At 50.1% G+C, this 15,661-nt stretch overlaps 1 protein-coding gene across 5 annotated transcripts in view; it reads left to right on the forward strand.

The window, feature by feature from the left end:
- The first annotated feature begins 1,601 nt into the window (after positions 1-1,601).
- The window catches only part of IKZF1 (IKAROS family zinc finger 1), an 89,784-nt gene continuing 75,724 nt past the window's right edge, over positions 1,602-15,661 (forward strand). For 3 of the 5 annotated variants that reach the window (XM_081243465.1, XM_081243466.1, XM_081243467.1), the window contains exons 1-2: positions 1,622-1,756; positions 14,882-14,935. In XM_081243465.1, coding sequence (XP_081099591.1) covers positions 14,896-14,935 — 40 coding nt within the window. In that variant the 5' untranslated portion in view covers positions 1,622-1,756; positions 14,882-14,895. Of the gene's footprint in view, positions 1,771-14,881; positions 14,936-15,661 lie in introns of all 5 variants that reach the window. The other 2 variants (XM_081243468.1, XM_081243464.1) reach the window with 2 other exon arrangements.

The following is a 15,661-nucleotide window of genomic DNA, read 5'->3' on the forward strand; positions in this document are numbered from 1 at the left end:
GGCGCCTGGGCGGGGGGTGGGGGCGATGCCCAGCACAAATCTGTTGAATTCATGACTCCCGCCCTTCTGCTCGAATTGAGCACCCTCGCCGGGCTCCTGCCGGTGGGGCCTGCCTGATCAGAATGACGGATTCCTCGCGGAGGGCGAAGAGGTGCGCCATCAGAGCCGGCATCCCCGTTTGAATCGATACTCAGCGCCTAACACTCGCGCTTCGGGGCTCGCGGAGGGAGAGGCTGAGGCGCAGAGAGCCGAGGAGGGGTCACAGGTTTGCCTTCCGAGCCGCCCGCGCCGCCGCCGCCGCCCTTTCACACTCGCGTGTGCACACAGGCCAAGCCGGAAGGCGCGATCCTAACTTGTGCCTCGAGCGGGTGGGAGGGAAGAGAGACGAGAGGTATTCCATTGGTTGTCTGGGAAAATGAATTGCACCTTCCCCTCACTTGCGGAGGATCAACTTTTCCCACCCCCTCGGGTGGGCACTCATAACCTGGGGTCGCAGCCAGAACCGGGGAGCCAAGTGGCCCTAGCTGGAGGGAAGCGAAGCCGGGCGGGCAGTGGGCTGCCCTAGACGTCGGGAAAAGTGCTGCACGGGACCCCGAGTGCCCCGGGCGGGCGAGCACGCGGGTGCCCCGACGAGCGGCCCGGGGCGCAGGGTTGAGGGTCCCCGGGAGGGCGCCCCGGCTCCAGCGGCTCTGCACGCGTCGTCCGCGCTGGACCCCCAAGGGTTAAGCGCGGGCCCCGCGGCGCGGTGGCAGACACGCCAGCCAGCCCGGGACGCGGAAAGGCGGTCACCGCCGGCCGCGCGGGGCCGCGGCGGGATGCGGCGCTGGAATGAGGAAGCGCGGCGGCGCGAGGAGGGCTGGGGCGCGCGGGCGCGGGGGTGGCGGCGGCGGCGCGCCCAGCGGGCCCGGCGCGGGCGAGCGGGCTGCAGCCGGCGGCGGCGCCAGCAGGTACGGCCCGTGCCCGCCGCCGCCCCGAGAGCCTGGGCTCGGGGGACCGGCGTCCAGCCCAGCGCGGCGGCAAAGTTTGCGCGCGCGGCCCCGGAGTTGCGGTCGGGACGACGCAGCGCGAGCGGGCGACCGGCGGCAGGGGCGGCGCGCCCCGCTCCTCGTCCCGCTGCGAGCCCCGCTCCGAGTTCCGCGCCGCGCCCGGTTCCGAGTCCCGCCCCGCGGCCTGTCCCCGTCTCTCTCCGAGCCCCGCTCCGCGTCCCGCCCCGCTCCCCGCTCCTGTCCCGCTCGGTGCCGGGACAGGGCGCGCCGGGACCGGCTTGGCGCCCAGCCCCAAAGTTTGTGGAGCGCGGGCTGCGGGCGCGCGCTCGGGCCGGGCGGCCGCAGGTGGCGGAGCGCTGGTCCGCGGGGGCGCGGCGCGGAGCCCAGGTGCGCGGCCCGTGGGCGGCGCTGTGCGCGCGGGACGGGCCGACCGGCCGGGAGCGCGAAAGCCTGGTGGCGGCCGGCGGGGGGTGGGGAGCGCAGAGGAGAAATGGGGAACAATGCGAGTGAGCAACTTCAGGAAGTCATTGTGAAAGAAAGCTGGGAAGAGCTGGGCGGCCGAGCGAGCCGGGCGCTCTGACAACTGCCTGCGCGGCCCTCGCCCGGGGCGGCGTCTACGGCGACGGTCCTGGGTCCCCGCGGAGCGCAGCCGAGCCCGGGCGGGACGCTTGGCCGCGGCGAGGGGCCCGAGCCGGCGAGCCCGGCTCCGAGGTTGCTCTTGGCGCCCGAGGATCGGTCTTGGACCCCCAGAGTGCGACGCACACATCCACGTGAGTGTTTCCAGGTAGAATTTCCGTAGGAAAACTTGGATTAAAAAAAGAGAGAGAAAGAAAGAAAAGACGAGGCGGTTAGATGTGTAAGTACTGGTTTCGCTCGGGTCCGCCTCTCCTCTGTGGGGACAGTGGGAGCGCTGACTTTTGTCAGAGCCTGGGCCACTTGGTGCTGTGGCTGCAGGTGCAGGGCAGGCCGGCCGTGGGACACCTGTGAGCCGTTCCGCTGTCCCCGTGGGGAGGACACCGTGGTCCCGGTCATGTTTAAATCGATCTACGCTTATATAGTGAGATCACGGAAGCCAGCCTTTATAAAGTCATTCATAACGCGCTTTCTTTTCTTATTTTTGACGTGAGAGCTTTTTGTTTATACTGTAAAATAAATAGACCGAGTCTGAACTTGCTTTCCGCAAAATCGGAATTATCCCGGTTTGAAAAGTTGGTAGTACTTTTGCCGAGTGCCGTTTTGGCTGTCAGGTTACGAAACCGCTCGGTCAAAAGGCGTCGGGTTACTTGCGACTGTATTTGAAACGTGTTTGAAAAATTCGTCAAGGATCCTTGGTGATTCCTAAGGAATCTCCTGAAGGTGTGATTGTTTTTTCTTCTAAGTTGGAGGCAGGGAGTGTAGCATCTCGAGAAGCAAAGAGGGTTACGATTCGATTTGCAGGGTCTGATCCAGCACTTACAAATGCAGCTTTCAAATGCAGTTTCCATTCTGTCTCGACTGCAGCCCCCGGAGTGAATGTCAAGGCCTGTGCTTCCCTCAATTTCAACACTCAAAATTCCCCACCCTGCTCCCCACGGGGTATTTCAGCTTTGAGGTACCTTATTTTAAACTTGGAAAGACAAACTGGTATTGAAGAAAGATCTCCTTAACCTTCTGTTAAAAGTTTTAAAAAAAGGAAACTGAAAATATTTAATATGCATAATATTTAAACTTTCATGGAAATTTCAGTGATTTTAAGGATTGGTTCACTTTGGTTATAAGTTGAGGGGAGAGTGGAACCTGCAGGAAATGGTCTGAGCCTCTTGAATTCACTGCTTTGTTTGAGATGTTTATTTGATGAGGTTATTTGGATTCATCTTTTATATGGGATTTTTAAAGTAATAATTCAAGTATTATGTATATTATATGTGTTGCAATTGTTTCAGTGACAAATTAGATTATTTGATATGTGACTTAAAATTTAAGCAGTCACAGATACCTCTAACCGGAAGATTACTTGCTTACGTTCCAGATTATACAGAACGTGTTAAAAAAATAATTTGTGTGCACAGATATAAATAATGATGTCGCATTTTAAAATCCTATACAACTTGGGTTTGATATAGTGTATCCGATTTCAAAACTTCCCATGGTCATACATGTTTATACCTTTTTTACATGGGAAAAAAAATGTGTTTCCTGGCCTCAAAGTCCACCAGAGCTGAAGACCAAAACATGTCACTGAGTTAAATGGTCAGGTTTTCTTCCCGTCCTGTTTCTTGGGGATAGTTGGAGGCAGCAGTTTCAGAAACTCCTCCTTGCTTCTTTAATTCATCAATATTTTAATAAAAGTGCTACATCTTGGGAAACTACATATCCTCGGAAATTCAGAAGCATCGTAACAATAAAAGCCCATCATCACGGCCTCATGGGATGAGCCCAGAGGTCCGTGAATCAAAGTATGTTGCATTTGGGTCTTTTGAGAAGTATGTCTGAAGTCTCCTGAGAGAAGGTAACCAGTGGTTTCCTTGCAGCCATTTCCCTTGTTGAAAATTAAGATCACAGCCAAGTTCCTGGCCAAGAGGCTGCAGCCAGTAGTGCTGGGACCACTGTGTCTTCCTCACTGGAGGCCTAGATTCTGAGGATCGTGGTTCTTTGGTTTGGGGATCTTTTCCCCTTGGCTTGGATGTGCGTGTCTCACGTTGGGTCATGTGTAGGAGCATATTGTCAGTATAAACGTCAAACTCTTGAAGTTTGAGAGGACCCGGCGTATATATACAGTCTACTACATGCCATGCTGTGAAACACCTCCACCCTGTCCACGTGTCGTGTGTATCCTTCACGGTTACATGTGTATTAATAGATACAGGAAATCAAGACATTATGTGACCATATGCACACAGACACGCACGGGGAGTACACACAGCGTGGGGAGAGACGCAGGGGGCAGAGTGGGAAAGGGTTATAACATCAAACACACCTGACCTGAGTACTAAAGCCCCTCCTTTTGGGGTTTGTTGGTTGGTTGGTTTGATTTTTACCTTTTACTAAAACAAGACAGATTTTTCTGCTTGGAATGGTGCATTTAAGCATAAGTGTTGCTAGTACTCTGGGTGTCTGCCTCGCGTATTTTCAGTTAACCCAGAATTCATCAAGGGTAGCAGCGTTCAGAGGCATTTTTGTTTCTTTTTCCCTCCTCTAATATTTGTCATTATGAAACAATTTCACTACGAAATAACTCTTGGTTTTGTTGCCTTATTTGAATGGAGATTTATATCAGTGGATCCAGCTGACAGAGTGCAACCCTTTGGGGTTGACTGGCAGCCCTTGCTATTTCTCTTTTTTTTTTAATTATTATTTTTAAAATTTCACTGAAGCATAGTTGATTTACCATGTTGTGTTCATTTCTGCTGTTTCTACACACGTTTTTGGGTGCTGTGACTCCCACTTGTGGCCATAAGACGCCACCCCTCCGGCCCTGATGGTTACCGTTAGTCCCTGTCTGGTGTCGGTCCGTTTGTACCTGCAGAGCCCTCAGGCGTGTGTGTAGCATCGTTCCATGTCACTGGAGAAAACACAAGATGTAAAAGCGGCAAGTGACCCATCCTTGGAGACTGACAAGGGGAGAACCGTTGATCCAGTTGACACCTTGAGACGGATCATTCTGGTTTTGCTCAGAACAGGCACATGTACACGTGTGGTCCAGACCTTGGGCAGGTTGCATTTCAGAGCGTAGGCATTACACACACACACACACACACACACACACACACACACACACACACACACACACACACACACACACACACACACACACACACACTTAAAATCCAGATGAGGAGGGAGACAGGAATGGGGTTCATCAGGGACGTGGGCCTCCCAAAGCAGACTCGAGCCACGTCAACAAAACTGGTTTTATCATGGGGTCGACCAGATGCCCACCCTGGTTTCTCCACGGAGACCTGGCATGTTGTTCGCTGCAGTGTAATAAACGTCTCTGCACTGCAGGTTATCTTTCGGCATCTCCTGTTATATATGTTCACGTCCTTCCATTTTCAGTGTCGTTGCTTTAATAGCTTGTGTTTGACATCACTTTGAAATGTTGGATGATATTCTAACAAATATTTGTAAGATGTTATGAAACATTAAAAGTGAAAAACAGAGCAAACAAAAGAAGCTTTGCAGAGAGCCCCAGGGTGGAGAGGTGGGCAGGGCCCACCCTGCTTTGGTGTGTGTTTGGTTGGGGGCCGGGAGTCACTCCTGAGCAGGGCCTGGTGGGGAGGCAGCCCGGGCCTCCTCTGCAGGAAATGGCCTCATCCCTTGAGTCCGTCTTTTTTTCCCTTCTCCTGTTTTGCTGCAATGAACCGGTGGGTGGATGCCTTGGGTGCCTCCCATGATCCACCTGGGGATGAACTGTGAAAAATGCTGAAAACCCCGAGTTCCAGGCCTGGGGGCCACCTGCGTTCCCCGCCACAGGCCTGGCTGTGTCTCCCTTCTCCCGGGGCCATTTGTTTCTGCCTTTGGGGCGCTCAGAATGCCTGTTGACTAAAAGAGATCCCTCTCCCACCCACCGCAAGCCCGCCAAGTCAGACGTCCTAATCTGTGAACCCGTTTTGGTCAGGACAGGAAGCACGGGCTCCCTTCCTGCCCCTGTTTTCCTGAGAGAAAACTACCTTCCCTCCTTTTTTGCATATTTGGCAAATGGGCCCACCTTCCTCTCCGCCCCAGTGGAAGGCGAGAGGGCAGTGACGAGGCGAAGGAGACACCAGGGTCCCTTGCAGGTGGCTGAGTCCAGGGGCTTCTGCGCAGCTCAGGGTCCGAAGGCCCCAGGCCTCCAAGGTAGGACTGGGGGGCAGCCCCCCTGGGTCTCCAGGGGCCACAGGCTCCTGGGTGAGATCGCCCATTTCTTTGCGGCTTTTCCACAGATGGGATGTTCCCAGCGTGCACTCTCCTCCTTCCCAGGGCAGCCTACGACCCAGCCCCTGCCCGGCACCCCTCCCGTTGTCTGTCCTGGGTGATGGAGAGCCTCATTACCTTCCATGTGTTCTCTCTGCTTTCGGGGGTCCCCGCCTCACCTCCTGATGGCTTACGGCGCAGGGCCACGGCTTAACGAATTGCTGAAGATGGGCCCCAATGAGAGGGAAAGCTCCTCCTTCAGCTTTTCTCATTCAAGTGTGCAATGATTCGTTTTTCTTCAGCAGTCAGCTCACTGCTAAAAGAAATCTGACTCTCTTCCTGCCATGTTCGCGCCAAAAGTGAGGTCTCGTGGACGTGCAGTCGGTGCAGGGCTTCTGGGGCGTGTTGAGGGCAGGTGCCGTGTGCGAGGGTCCCAGCTCTGTGACTGAGTCCCTTCCCTCCCTCCCTTCTCTCTGTCTCTGCCACTGTCTCTCCATCTTCCTTCTGTCTCTCGTGTGTGGGGTGTTTGCAGAGACACCTCAGAACTGCATAAAGACTGTAGATGACCTTACACATACTGAAATAGACTTCTGGGCTCCATTGTTGAGTTCACGTGCTAAAACGGACACTCTAAAGCTTTTTCGGGCAGTTTGAAACTGTCTAAAATTGAACAGGATGGTTTGGATTAGAGTCCTTTTCTAAAGCGAGGGGTTCCACAGTGACTATTGATTCATCGGTTTTTGGTAAAATTTTGTTGTTACATCAGACTTTCACTACACACTTGGAGCATATGAAATAGCACACAGGACACCTCCTTAGACCAAATGGGGGAAATGTTTAATTTAGAATCTTTAGGAGAAATGAAAATGAGGGATTGATCTCTTATAAGCTGACTTTGGAAGCACTCTGAAATGAACTCCAGTGCTTTTAATGGAAACTAGAAAGTGCCGGCGACCCCCTGGTGTGAGCCCCACTCTGAGCCTGAAAAAGTGACCTTTTCTTCCTCCTTTGTGCTGGGTTTTGTGTAGGGCAGTGATATTCAAAGAGATCCACAGTGAAAACATATTGATAAATTGTGTATCCTACTTCATTAAATTAAAAATCATACTGCTAATTATCTCAGGTTGTTAGAGATAAGGCAATTAATTACCATTTAAAAATGGTTTCGAAATTTCTAGTGCATTTCTACCTGCGTTTTCTCGCTTCTCTCTGGAGTTGTGTTTCTTTAACCTGAATTTCAAGAATTTTCAGTTTAATTTAGAGCAGATAACCTTTTGTAAAAGAAATGTAATTTGCTGGGAAAACAAAGTAAAACATTGAAAATAAATAACTTAAACTTATTTAAGGGCTGCAGAAAAATCTGACTGTAGTGTTTAAAATGAGTTTTCCTATATTTTGCTCCCTGATGGATGTGAGCATTTTCTGCCTGATTATACATAAAGATGTGCTGATTTTGTAGGCCAGAAAACGAGGAAGTTGTAAGCCTCTGTGAGGTTCTACTGACGACACCCACCCCCCGGGTTTGCATTGTGGGCTGAAGGTTGTGGATGACAGAAAGGACACCAAGCAGTCCTGGTTGGGCCTGATACCCACTAGGAGAGCACATCCATATGGACCTTGTTACATGTTCTGTTATGTTGGGCATTTTGTCCTTGGGATCCTACAAGGTTTGGGTTACAGGATAGCTCAGCTCACTGTCCGTCACCGAATACAATGGAAATCTAGAACTTTTCTTGCTAATTTGGTCCAACTAAAGAACCCATTCAGAATATCAAGTGGTATTCTTCTCTGTGATCATTTTAGTTACTGTCAGTAGCATCCACTGTTACCAAATCATTGATACATTTGTACTTCCTTTACCCTTCTCAGACACAGCTGAACTTGACTTCGGCTGACCCATTTGAAGCTGGGGTGACCAAAGTAAATTCCCAAAGTCCTGAAGCTGCTAAGAGATTAAGCTACGATTTAAGGAGCCTGATTTTTGAATTTACATTCTGTGTACTATGAACTTGGTTTTGAAAAGTGGATGGAGATGATTTTTTAAGAATTTTTATAAGAAGTTACTTCATTTTAATTCATTACAGCTGATAATTTAATTCATTACAGCTGATAATTTTGGGGTGTTGTAAACAGAAGTGATCTCGGAATGCAAGTCCTTTAGGGAGAATTTCCCATTAACCTGGAAACCACATGGCCTTAACATGGAGAGTCAGCCATCAGGATGTCTGCACCCATTTCTCTCTGGAGCCAGCATCCTATGATGCTCTGGAACACATTTTCTCTCTCTGTTTGCATCTAGATTTGTAGCTCTTGTTTCCCACCAGCTAGGCAGGTGAGACTTTTCTAAATTAAAAAAAAAAAAAAGTTATATGGTAAACTGGATGGTGTCCTCAGTGGGAAAATCAACAATAGCTTTTCAGTTGTTGTTAATAAATAGATATGTATGGATTGCAAACACTGGGTATTCCTGTGGGGATTAGCATAATTTTACTTCCTTGGGTCTAAATAACATAAATATAGCTTTAAAAAGAAGTCCAATGGCCTTTGTAGAAACCTCAGTACGACAGGTATGTTTTTCGGAGTGTTATGGGTGGACAGGTGGATTTTCCTACCATATACAGTTTTAATTTTGAATTTTTCATGTCCACATAAAACTTCGCTGCTAAGAAGGCAAGAAGAGATACTGTATTCATGACAGCATCTTGCCTTGCTGAGTAAAAAACTGAGTGCATATTGTAACTTTGTATTTATCTATTTTATTAAAAATGAAAAAAATCTTTGAAAAATAATAGGAACACAAAAACTATTCCTGGGTTCCTCTGTCTTTTCACTTTATAATGACAAGAGATCAAGACTTATGAGAATATCCACGTAAATCATTATTTTAGTCCAGTTCCTACATTTTTCTTTAAGGATGGAGATGTCACTTTTGTTGCACAGTTGCTGGCCAAGCATGAAGTCTTCTGAAATCGGGAAGAAGGTAGAAGAAAATGATCTAAACTTAGACTTTTTACTTAAGTGATGAAGTGTAAAAGGCCATTTATATTTAAGGAAGTGACTTAGGAAATGGCCTCTGAGGACGGCCAGAATCAGGAAAAGTCCTCTAAAAGAGTATGTAAATTCTGAGTGTGTCTGTCTCTCCCAGGGTTGCTGAATAAACAGCAGTTACTGTTAGTAGTTTGAGAGGCAGTGTACAGGGGTGCACACATGAGCGGGTCCAGACACACAGCAGTTGTGCAGAGCTGGACCTTCCTGGGGCACTTGAAACCCAGCTCTGGACCTGTTTTGAAAGCACAAACTGTCTCCAGCTCCATTTTCTGTATAATTTTCTGATTTCTAGTATTTTGCATCTTTTTTTCTGCCTCACTTCGAGACAGGTAGCTCCATGATGGCTTTTACAAATAGCCTCATGGTTCTTTTCATTCTGTATTAAATCCCTCCTCACTAAGCATGTTTTCAGACAGCAGCGTTTTCAGCTGTTTTTTGAAGAGGCTTCCCGAGTTCCCCCTGACCCTTCCTCTTTTGCATATCAGTTCCTGCCCCTAGAAACAAAATGTGAGGACAGATTGCACATGGGAGCTAATTTGCCCTCAAAAAGCAGGTTCACAGCAGAACAAACCGCTGGAGGAAGAGCTCTCTGTAGCTCAGTTTTAAAAAAGGGTGTGTGTGTGTGTGTGTGTGTGAATGGCTCAGTTAAATATGGGGGAGGGGGTGTGTGAAAGCCAAATTGGATTCCCTGCCATCCTGTTTAAATCTTGTTTTTCATTGTTATTTGCACCAGCCCTAATCTCTGTGGAATAATCATGAAAATGTGTAGATTGGCAGCTAATTTTTGAAAAATGAAAAGACTCAGAAATGGAATAACTGGGCTCCGAAGTTGTTACGTTCTCCCGACCTGTTTTGTCAAGTTGTTAGGAAGACCTCTGTGGTCCTCAGAACCAGACACAAAGACCCTGCATATTGCCTTTGCTTTCTCTTGGAAAGTTTCCTTTTTTAAGAGACAGTGTAATTCACAGTGGTAGGGTACATTTGCAAAAATAAAATCTACCAGTCTGAAGATCAAAAGACTTTCTCTCAGCAGGAATAATGGGTTTTATTAAAGAGGTCTGTGACCTAAAACATTTTAAATAGATTATAGGCTTGGCCCGTGTTCCCCCTTCAAAATAAGCGTCATTGGGATTATAAGGAAATAACCCCAAACGTAACTCTAGTGCAATCTCACTCATCAGGGAGGAAAATAACCAATAGCATCCATTTGACCAAATAACCAGAATTTAACTATATTGTAGAAGTTTTGTGATGAAGTTTGCCTTAATTGCAGAGTATTACAGAGAACATGCTTATTTTCTGTGAAGATACAGGTAACACCCATTCCTTATCCATTTATCCATTTAAAATTTGGGACCGCTGCCCAGGTGGTCCTGGGTTCAGATCTCAGCTCTGTTGTCTGTTTAGATGTGTGGCCTTGGGCAGAATACTTCTTTCTTAGCCTCGGTTTTCTCATCTACAAAATGGAAAGAATAATATGGATTATGTATCATAATAAGAATACAGTTTAATTGTAAGGATTAAAGATGCACACTTAGCAAATGGGGATTGAATACTAGATCTACAGTGGACACTCTGCCGGGAGCTCAGATAAGACAGAGGACAATGTGGGTGGTGTCCAGGCCTGTGGGGATTAGCGGTGGAATGCCAGGCGCATGGTAGTTGCTTCAAGAAAGCGAACTAACCCCAGTATCGTTTCCTTTCCCTCTTTTTCTGGCATATATAAGGCACTCAAGAAAGGCTATGAAATATTTCTGAACAGAAACCCACCCATGTGGTTCCTCAGAGCACATTTGTTGTGCTGTGTACTTAATTCTTTAATCGCCATTCATCAGGGTGGCTTGGAGAGTCATCGAACTGTGGTTCGTGACAAGCATCTGGCTTTTAATTTTGACTTCATTCATCCAGACTCACCTTTTTGGACTATGGAAAAGCCCTGGCACCTCAGGGAACGTGCTGTGAGGGGAGGCGGCTGAGGAGGGTCCGGGGACCCCTGCTGTCCCCAGCTCTTCCCACCTGGGTGGTCCTCGCAGGCTCTTGCCGAGCCGTTCTTCCAGCTGCTGGCTCTCCGGTGGGTGGAAATGGGGCCACTCGTCCTGGAGATGTGCCCGGGCTCCACACTCGGAAGCGACGGCTGCCCGGGGCTGTTGGATGCTTGTCCCCAGGGAGGCATCCAGGTCCCAGCCCCCGTGGGTATGGGAGGAGGAAAAGAAGGCGAGGTCAGGGAGGGGCTTCCAGAAGGTCTGGCTGTCCCCCTGGCCTGGCCACCGTGGAAGCAAGATGCTGTGGGCCTGCTTCCATCTTGTGCTTGGTCCTCACCGTCCCCCTGTTCTCTAGACTCCAGAGAGCCGGTGGGAAGGGAGAGATGGGCAAGTCCCAAGCGGCGGCAGGGGAGTGACAGTCCTGACCGCAGGCTGTGCCTCCTGAAAGGACAGTCCCCGCTGGCTGCCCCTTATCTCTGCATCTGTTTCCCCCGAGTGCGGGATTCAGAGCTGCTCACTCCCAAGAGACAATAAAAGCGTTCACGTCTGTAAGAGCTGCCCGGTGGTGACGGTAATTTCCTGAGATGGTTGTGTTTTCTCCCATCAATATGTTGGCTCTGGCCTCAAATCACTGGGGCTCCCTGTGCACAGCAGAATATGGCAACGTTCCCGTGAAGTAAGTGTTCCCTCTGGCATCTCCCTTTACAGGCCTGCTGGTCTTCGTCTGGGTTTAGGGGAAGGTTTGTGAAAATAAGGTGTTAAGTCCCTTCTGCGATAAACTCCCCTTCCTGACTGCAGGCTCTTTTGTACTGAGATCAGATCAAGCCTGAGTCCCATTTTCCATTTGACACTGGGCACCGCTTCCACGAGTCTAAAAAGAAACACAGAGCCTGGGCCGTGCCTGTGTTCCCGGGGATGGGGTTATTTCACTGTCCCCTTCGAGACCCTTCCAGGCTGCCCCTTGGCAGCTTCTTGGTCTTGGAGGGGGTGGCGTTTCCTCTCCCTCAGACACTTTTCCATTGTCGGATTATTCCTTGGTCTTTGCCTAAAAGCAAAGTCACTTTTACAAAAAAACTCACTACTTTTTGGCCCCAAGAGATGCAAATTTCGACTTTGGGGAAGTTTGAGGGAGCTTGTCAAGCTACCCCCCGAACCACCGTGTGCTATCAGACAAGACAGGCCACGGAATCACAGGGCCGGCGTGGACTGCGGCCTAATTCTTACGAATCTCAAAACGATGGCGCCCACAAAACGTTGGTCCAGTCAAGGGGGGCGGCCCGTAAGCACAGCCCCAGGACTGCAGTGGCTGCAGACCCACACACAGTGGGTCCGGGTAGGGTCGGTAGAGAGTGCATTGGAAAGTCTAGGTGAGGCTGAGGACCTAACAGTTCCACGTGGGGGTGAACATGGAAACAGGCCTGTGCCAGGGATCCTGCATCCCCTGATGGCTGGGGTCGGCTCCCTACCACGCCCACTGTCCAGAGCACCAGTGGACACAGAGGCAGGGCTGGATCCAGGAAGGGGCCCTCGCCCTGCCCCCTGGGAACACACAGGCGCACACGCCCGCCCAGCAGAGCCGGGCCTGGGCCTTAGCCACGGGCCCAGAGCATCCTTTTGCTGCTTTGTGACGTGTTCTCCCGTCTCCCCACCTGAAGAGACCGACGCACAAAGGGGAACTGGGAGTGGGTCGATTTGGCCCCGACAGTGAACCCAGAGGGTCCAGAGGGTCCGGTGGGCTGGAAGGCACCTTCTCCGGCAGGACCGGGGTGGGGGGCCATCAGCTGGGCCTTGCGAAACACCTTCTCTGTTTCCTCGGAAATTACTTGAATATACAGTAGGGTATTGAGGAAATCAGTCCCTGCCACTGAGCAGTGTGTAGTCATTAAAACAAGAACGTCGATGCCTATTTATCAATGAAAAAGATACGGGTAGTGTTAAACGAAGAAATTGTTTTACGACAGTTTATTTGGAATATGTTTAGTGTCCTGTTCTTCTGAAAAGTTCTGTGTGTACACACACACACATACACACACACAGAAAAAATGTAGTAGTCCTAAGTCGTGGAAATTATGGGCATTTACTTGCCTCTGTTTTAAAACAGTTGTAAAATACGTATCACTCGCATAGCAGAAAAAAAGTTCAAAGTGAACAAAATAAAAATTGGGAGTTAGAGTACCATTTGTTGCTGCAACATTTGAGTTCTGTCTACTATATGTCGCCCCGCCAATAGGGGGACACTTTAGAAGTGGTTTGTGATATTTCACTGTAAAATACCGTGTTTGTCTTCAGAAAGCTGAATCTTGTATTAATGCTGCACAGTGAACACAAAGGTTTTTCTCATTTGAGTCTGTCTTGTTTCTTTAGAATTGTTTCAGCACGTTTCAGAAGAATCATAGGTTTTTTTACCTTTTTTAACTGTTAAAAGGATGTGAGACTTTGGGCACATTGCTTTTTGGTGACCCTAGACAGGTTTCATGTTTGCTTCTGGGGCTAGTCTGTCTGGCTTTGCTTTTGGTGGACCCTCAGTCTTGGGGCTGAAACACAAGTGGGCCACTGGGGCCATTTTCCCTTCTGGGGTCACGGACTGTACCCCTAAGGCCCACACTTGCCTTGGAAATTCGAGTCACAGCTCAGACTAGTGCAATGGCTTTTTCAGTAGTAGATGCAAACCGTTCCCCATCCAGAGCCAGTGCTGGTCATCCGTGTCCTCTTCCTGACTAGTACCGCCAGGACTGAAACTGAAAATCTGTATTCCGAGTGCACCATGATGGCTGTTACATACACACACATGTGGCCTCTGTCTGCTCAGAGCTGTAGCCTCCCCTGAGAGTGTCAGGCCCCCTGAACCTTCCTTCGCTGTGTAGGCATCTGCTGAGAACAGGCCTGAAAGCGCAGACACACACATCTGAACAGGAGAGACAGAGGTGGTCCCCCAGAAGGAAGTGACCTGATTTCGAGTCAAAACAGGCTCCGCTGGCTGGTTGCAGAAGGCGCTCTTCTGAAGGTTGTCCAGCAGAGCACAAACAGGCAGACTTGGTGGAGGTCATCTGCTACTGGGCCCCAGCGTTCCTATCCACGGAGCCTCCAGATGTCACCTACAAGGGGTACCTGAGACCTGTGGGGTGCAGGCCAGGACCCTGAGCACAGAACGCAGCCATCCCTCCCTCCTGCTCGGCTGACGTGGCCTCTGCCCGGTGTTTGTGGTGGCCGCGAGCAGAATGGTCCCCATCGCCACCCAAGGGCAGCTCCTCCAGGCTCGCTTTCTCTCTCTCCACCCGCCTGAGGAGCCAGCCACGTGTCAGCAGAACAGGAAGGTCTGGGCGCTCTCCGGGTCTGGTTTGGGTGCCGTCGTGAGGTTTCCTTCTCCCCGCGTCAGAGCCTGGCAGAGTCTCAGGCAGGGGCCCTGAAAGAGCGGGGGACAAAGCCAGCGGCGCGAGGCCCATCTGCCAGGCTGGAGGTGTATCTATTATTGATGGACGGAGCACGGTGGCTGCTCATATATGCAGCCCTGCCTGGGTAAATGAGACATTCTTCAGCAAATTGCTTCGTTTTTTGATTGCTGATTGTACGCGTGTCACCAAGCTGACTCAAGGTTCATCGATGCATGCTCAGTAAATTAGAAAGAACATAACTGTGGATCAGCCAAGAGAATGAATTCTGTGCCTACAATGACCCAGGGCCATTTAATTTTCTGCTTAATTTTGTTGCAGTCAGTTTGCATTTTGGGTTATTATGCAGTAGGAAATTAACAATAAATAACAAATTTGGTCCTCCTGTCCTCGTAATGATATTTTTATAAATCTTTGTAATGCTGTTTTTCAAAGGATCAAGGTCTGTGCCAGTCTGATACTCCAGCGAGTGTGTGAGGAGGAAAATGCATTATTCTTGGTAGATAGCCTCGCTGTTAAAGAGCTCAGCCCTTATCTCTCTTTCTCTCTCTCGTATCTCATGAGTAATTTTCTTTCAACTAAAATCCCTTCCTCTCTTTCTCAGATAACCCGAGGACCATGGATGCTGATGAGGGTCAAGACATGTCCCAGGTTTCAGGTGAGAGCTGGCGAGATGCCCATACGGGGAGTCCAGGAAGCCCGCTTCAGTGGGCGCCCAAAGCCAAGGTGCTTGCTGGGGGGTGGGGGAGGAAGAGGGCTGTCCTGCCAGAGGAAAGGCCAAGATGGAATTGGTATCCATGTTTTGCTTCAGCTCTTAGAGATTATCCCAATGTGGCCACCTGGACCGAAAAATCTCCCTCCCAGCTAAAACTGGTTTTCCTGTTACATCTGTGAGCCACTTGGAAAGGATTCAATCTATGTTGATACTCTTGGGGGGGCAGAAAGGACAGGTGACCTGCCCTAGAGTCCAAACACAGGCCAGTGAAGGTGCTTGAAACAGAGAGAGAAAGATGGAGGGAGGAGGGGGAAGGGGACAAGGAGAAAGCCGATTGGAAAACAGGGTTTGGGGCACAATTCAGGATACTTGTTAAACGTGGCAACAACACTGCCCCAGTCACCGTAGGTTTATTTCAAGCCCTCTTGGACATAGCTCCTCCCATCCCGGGAGATCCAGGGCCTGGGGCGGTCCTGGGAGATGAGGCCCAAGGTTGGACCACGCTGGCCTGCTGGGCGATGCCCGTGCGGTGGACCCCCAGCCCGTCTAGCCAAGCCTGCCCAGCTCCATGTTCACAGACCCAGGAAGCCCACTGTCTGGCAAGCCCTGAACCTAGATGTGTCAGCAGCAGTTGGGTTTTCGGTACTTTATATCCTTCAGTCTCAGGCC

The sequence above is a fragment of the Mesoplodon bidens genome (genome assembly GCF_964165515.1).
Source record: "Mesoplodon bidens genome assembly, chromosome: 9".
Taxonomy (NCBI): Eukaryota; Metazoa; Chordata; class Mammalia; order Artiodactyla; family Ziphiidae; genus Mesoplodon; species Mesoplodon bidens.